Here is a 6,583-nt window from a genome sequence, read left to right as displayed (position 1 = left end):
TATTGGTCACTGATAAAAAGTATTTTGGAGAATGGGATACAAAATGGAGCCATGTGCATGTTACTTGAAACCTCTTTCTTGGTTGATATTGACACAATCAGTTTCATTTCTACTTAATTATGCTATCCTCTTTATCTCAACCATAGGATGTCAAGAGAAACCTTTTCAAATATCATGCTGGAATATAGAAACATATGACAGTGCCCACCATAGAGAATTGGATAGAGCTAAGCATGCATTAGAATCGCCTGGAAAGCGTTTGACAGATAGTCATGCCCTTCTCTCTGAGATGAGAGAGAAAGGGAAGAAGCAAAGCCAGGACCCTATTTAGGGAGGAAAGTTTCATGTCTAAATATAACTAGAATTATACAAAAATGTGTTATGGAGAAATGAATGCATGGTTGTAAGAAGGGGTCAGACATATAAATAATCATTTCTCAGGGCTGTTGGGAATCTTTCTGGGTGCATGACAGTTCAATATTTCTGATTTGATGACATTATGGGTGTTCTGACCTACAGAGGAGAAAGGATACATGCTAAATATTTTGAGTAATAGCAGAAACTACTGTAAGGACTTTTGCTTAATTTGGGAATTTGAAATAGAATCATTAACCTTTCAGCTTTTTTAAAGTTATTATTTCCAGGTGTAAGGCATAGAGCAGACAGTCCTACACCACCCCTGATTTCTTCTAATACCTAGCATTTACTCCCAGCCATGAACTTCACTCCAGCCCAAGAATGATGATGTTGACAATACCATTGACCTGTGACAACTGTCCTGGTTTAGCTCTAGGGAAGGAGCAATACTGAACCATATTGGTTCACACCTACTTTGTCAAGTATGGGCTGATACTTGGCCATCTGATGCTCTAAAAAAGATATCCAAACCTGACATTATTAATGACCTGTTGTCATCTTAAACTAAGAAAACTATGTGGAACCACTCCTCCCTCTTCATTCCATATCTGTACCTTAAGCTGTCTTTTAGGTATTTTTCCCTTTTGTGATTGTTCTGGGTGTTTATGTGAGGGAGATATTGCCTGTATAAAATGTGGAAGGGAAGACTATAGGATTTGTCCTACCAGTATGTCCCCAAACATAGCCCAGGACCCCACCTCTGTTAGTCTACTCAGGCTACCATAACAAAGTACCACAGACTAGGTGGCTTAGACAACAGAAATTTATTTTCTCACGGTTCTAGAGGCTGAAAGTCCAAGGTCAATGTACCAGCAGAGATAATTTTCTGGTGAGGCCTCTCATCCTGGCGTGCAGATGACCACCTTCTCACTGTGTCCTCACATGGCCTTTCTTTTGTGCTTGTGAACTCCTGGTGTCTCTTTCTCTTCATATAAGACACCAGTCTTATTGGATTGGGGCCCCACACTGATGACCTCACTTAACCTTAATTACTTCCTGAAAGGCCCTATCTCCAAATACAGTCACTTTGGGGATTAGGCTTCAACCTTTGAATTCAGGGGAACACATTTCCATCCATAACACCACCTTAGGATGGACCTGTTTGTAAGGATAAATTGGCCCATGAACATATGCAAACAACTTTACATTCCTTGGCAAAAACATACCCTAAAGACATCATAAAGGAAGTATGGGAACTATATTGGTCATAAACCAAAGGCTATGTCAGATATCATCAATTGCATGTGGATATAAAATAAATTGCTCTTTTTATACAGTTTTTAATATTAATATTTAGTTATGATTAGTTTTCTTGTTTTGTAAGAAAGATTTTCTTATTTTACAAATTTGTTCAAATGTATTTGGGGGAATGCTGTATAACTTAAAGCTAACATACGAATTCAATTGTGTGTATATTGCAGCTAAGCGAAGGAGAGACAATCAGGCCAATTGAAACTTTAGAGAATCCAGTTTATGCTGTAATCCATCGTCAGTATATTTATTTTTTATCTAGTAAGGAAACTAAAGAAAAATTTATGAAGAACCCAATCAAATATATCCGCCAACCCAAACCTAAACCCACCATGCCCATTAGGATTGCAATTCTGGGGCCTCCCAAATCTGGGAAAACTACAGGTGAGCATGTGTTTGCCTTTGTTATTCCTTTTTTTATTTTTTAATCCCAGTGTAGTTGGGTGTCAGGATGGCCGAGTGGTCTAAGGCGCCAGACTCAAGCTCCGCTTCCTCATAATCCCAGTGTAGTTAACGTACCATGCTATATTCATGTTAGGTGTACAATAGAGTGATTCAACCATTCCGTATATTACTCAGTGCTCATCAAGACAAGTGTACTCTCAATCCCCATCACCTATTTCATTCATTCCTTCACCCACCACCCATTTGGTAACCATCAGTTTGTTCTCTGTATTAAAGGGTCTGGGTTTTGTTTGTCTTTTTTCCTTTGTTCATTGGTTTTGCTTCTTAAATTCCTTATATGAGTGAGATTATATGATATTTGTCATTCTCTAACTGGCTTATTTCACTTAGCATTATACTTTCTAGATATATCCATGTTGTTGCAAATAGCAACATGTCTCTTTTTTATGGCTGAATAATATTTCATTGTATAAACATACCACATCTTCTTTATTCATTCATCTATCAGTGAATACTTAAGTTGCTACCATAATTTAGCTATATATATAATGCTGCAATAAACATACGGGTGCATGTATCCCTTTGAATTAGAGTTTTGTATTTTTGGATAAATACTCGGTAGTGCAATTACTGGATCATGGGTAGTTCTATTTTTAAGTTTTTGAGGACCTTCTATACTGTCTTCCACAGTGGCTATGCCAGCTTATAATCCCACCAACAGTGCACAAGAGTTCCTATTTTTCCACATCCTTACCAGCACTTGTTGTTTAGTATTTTTTATTTTAGCCATATGACAGGTGTGAGGTGATATCATTGTAGCTTTGATTTGCATTACCCTGACAATGAGTGATGCTGAGCATCTTTTTGTGTGTCTGTGAGCCATCTCATGTCTTCTTTGGAGAAATGTCTGTTCATATTTTCTGCCCATTTCTTAATGAGGTTATTTGTGTTTTGGGTGTTGGGTTGTATAAGTTCTTTATATATTTTGGATACTAATCCTTTATTAGATATGTCATTTGTAAATATCTTCTCCATTCAGTAGGTTGTCTTTTAGTTTTATTGGTTGTTTCCTTTGCTATGCAGAAACTTTTTATTTTGATGAGTCTTAAGAGTTTATTTTTGCTTTTGTTTCCTTTGCCTCAGGAAGCATATCTAGAAAAATATTCCTAGGGCCAATGTCAGAAAAATTACTGCCTGTGCTCTCTTCTAGGATTTTTATGGTTTCAGGTGTCACATTTAGGTCCTTAATCCACTTTGAGTTTATTTTTGTAAACACTGTAAGAAAGAGGTCCAGTTTCATTCTTTTGCACGTAGCTGTCCAGTCTTCCCAGTATCATTTGCTGAAGAGGTTGTCTTTTTCCCATTGCATATTCTTTTCTACTGTCAAAGATTGACATATAATTTTTGGTTCATTTTTGGGCTGTCTATTCTGTTCCATTGATCTATGTGTTGTTTTTGTGTCAGTACCATACTGTTTTGATTATGACAGCTTTATAATACAACTTGAAGTTATGTTTTTCTTTTTCAAGATTGCTTTGGCTATTCAGGATCTTTTGTGGTTCCATACAATTTTTTTAGGATTGCTTGTTCTAGTTCTGTGGAAAATGCTGTTGGTATTTTGATAAAGATTGCATTAAATCTGTAGATTACTTTGAGTAGTATAGACATTTTAACAATATTTGTTCTTCCAATCCATGAGCATGAAATGTCTTTCTATTTCTTTGTATCATCTTTATTTTGACAATGTTTTATAGTTTTCAGAGTATAGGTCTTTCACCTCTTTAAGTTTATTCCTAGGTATCTTATTATTTTTGGTAGAATTATAAGTAAGAATGTTTGCTTAATTTCTCTTTCTGCTACTTCATTATTAGTATAGAGAAATGCAACACATTTCTGTACATTGATTTTATATCTTGTGACCTTACTGAATTCATTTATCAGTTCTAGTAGTTTTTTGGTAGGGTCCTTAGGGTTTTCTATATATGGTATAGTGTCATTTGCAAATAGTGAAGTTTTACTTCTTCTTTACCAATTTGGATGCCTTTTATTCCTTTCTCTTGTCTGACTGCTATGGTTGGGACTTTCAGGACTATGTTGAATAAAAGTGGTGAGAGTGGACATCCTTGTCCTATTCGTGACTTCAGCTGTGAGCTTTTCCCCAATGAATATAATGTTAGGTGTGGATTTTTCATGTAAGGACTTCATTATGTTGAGGTATTGTTACCTCTAAACCTACTTTGTTGAAAGTTTTTTGTCATGAATTGATGTTGTACTTTTTCAAATGCTTTTTCTGCATCTATTGAAATGATCATATGTTTTTTATCCTTTCTCTTATTGGTGTGTCCTTTGTTATTTTAGAGTATAAAAGAATCTCCTGAAAGCTAGTGCCAATTCTCCAGAAAACCAATCATCAAAATTGACTCAAAAGGAGATAGAAAACCTAAATAGGATAGTAAGCTCAAGAAAAGTCATTCAAAAATATAATCCCATTCCAAAACAGTCCAGGATCAATCAATGATTTTAGAGAAAAATTATATCAAACTGTCATAGAATTAAAAATTCAAGAAACAATTCCTGTGTTTTTGAAGCTTTTTCAGAGCAGAAAAAAAAGACAGTATGTTTCCCAATTTATTTCTAGTTTCTTTTGTTATTAAGGAGTATAGTCCTCAATAAATATAATCAAATATTTAAAAAATTAAAAATATATAATCAAGTATTTATATGGGCTGAATTATAGTCAATATAATCAAAAGGTTATAAAGAAGACAAATTTATTTTTGAATTACCATAGCCCTGATATCAAAACCTAACAAAGATAATATAAGAAATTACCAATTAATATCACTTATAAATACAGTCAAATAGCAGTATATTAAGATTATATTAGCATAAAATCATACTGAGATTTTAATATATGATTTTAAAAGATTGAGATATAATCTACTGTATTAATATAAGTTTAAAGAGTAAAAATCCATTATCCTGTCATTGCTGAAAAAGGCACTTGGTAAACTATATGCCTATAATGTTTGAATCTTGTATAACTTTGGACCATGCTTTTTTTTTAAGGCAAGTCATCCAACAAAACATTAGTTTCAAGATGACATGATAACATGAACAATGGCTGGTCACAATAAGAATAGAATGGAAAGGACAGATACAGGAGGTATTTCAAAGGAAAGCAAGAGGACTTAATGACTGACTGAATCAAGAATGAAGGGGAAAGATGAGGTCAAAGACAAATTTGTCATCAGGCATAATAAAAGGGAGTTTTGTGTTCCAGCTCTTCAGATGAAACATTTGTTTCACCCATTTAAACCTCTTAACATGATGAGTCTTTAATAGTCATATTCTAAATGTTCACAAACATAATATTTCCCAAGGAAACCAAATCATTGACATTCAAAATAGGATCCCACAACCAGAGCAAAAGGCGAAAATGTAGATAAACAATCTTATTTCTCATTTATTTTACTGTGTGCCTTTTAATCCTCATTCACCTATTTCACCCATCCTCCTACCCCACCTTGGGCAGCCACCAGTTTGTTCTCTGTATTTATGAGTTTGTTTCTGTTTCTTGTTTGCTCATTTGTTTTTTCAGATTCTACATATAAGTGAAATCACAATAGTATTTATCTTTATCTGTCTGTAGGTCTATCTATCCATGTTGTCATAATGGCAAGATCTCATTCTTTTTTTTTTTTAATGTTTGTTTATTATTGAGAGAGAGAAAGAGAAAGGCAGAGAGAAAAGAAGACAGCCAGGCAGACTCCATCTTGTCAGCGCAGAGCCCAATGTGGGGCTCAAACTCACAAACAGTTAAATCATGACCTGAGCCGAAATCAAGAATCAGATGCCTAACTAACTTAGCCACCTAGGTGCCCCGAGATCTCATTCTTTTTTTATGGCTGGTTAGTATTCCATTGGGGAGTGTGTGTGTGTGTGTGTGTGTGTGTGTGTGTGTGTGTGTACCTCACATCTTTATCCATTCATCTATCATTGGACACTTAGGGTGACTCCATATCTTGGCTATTGTAAATATCGCTGCAAGATAGTTGCAAATGACATATCAGATAAAGGGCTAGTATCCAAAATCTATAAGGAACTCACCAAACTCCACACCCAAAAAACAAATAACCCAGTGAAGAAATTGGCAGAAAACCTGAACAGACACTTTTCCAAAGAGGACATCCAGATGGCCTACAGGCACATGAAACAATGCTCAACATCACTCATCATCAGGGAAACACAAATCAAAACCACACTGAGATACCACCTCACGCCAGTCAGAGTGGCTAAAATGAACAAATCAAGAGACTATAAATGCTGGCGAGGGTGTGGAGAGACGGGCATCCTCCTGCACTGTTGGTGGGAATATAAACTGGTGCAGCCGCTCTGAAAAACAGTGTGGAGACTCCTCAAAAAACTATCCATAGAACACCCTTATGACCCAAGGGATACAGAAGTGCTTATGCATAGGAGCACATGTACCCCAATGTTCATAGCAGCA

The 6,583-nt window shown here is 35.5% G+C and overlaps 1 protein-coding gene across 1 annotated transcript in view; it reads left to right on the top strand.

Annotated features, from left to right (window-relative positions):
* AK9 (adenylate kinase 9) overlaps positions 1-6,583 on the top strand; it is a 107,335-nt gene that overhangs the window by 84,390 nt on the left and 16,362 nt on the right. Inside the window, exon 30 of the mRNA XM_029943204.1 lies at positions 1,839-2,052. Within this exon, the coding sequence (XP_029799064.1) occupies positions 1,839-2,052 (214 nt within the window). The remainder of the gene's footprint in view (positions 1-1,838; positions 2,053-6,583) is intronic.

The sequence above is a fragment of the Suricata suricatta genome, chromosome 7, assembly GCF_006229205.1.
Source record: "Suricata suricatta isolate VVHF042 chromosome 7, meerkat_22Aug2017_6uvM2_HiC, whole genome shotgun sequence".
NCBI lineage: Eukaryota > Metazoa > Chordata > Mammalia > Carnivora > Herpestidae > Suricata > Suricata suricatta.
This window is presented reverse-complemented; position numbering and strand designations above follow the sequence as displayed.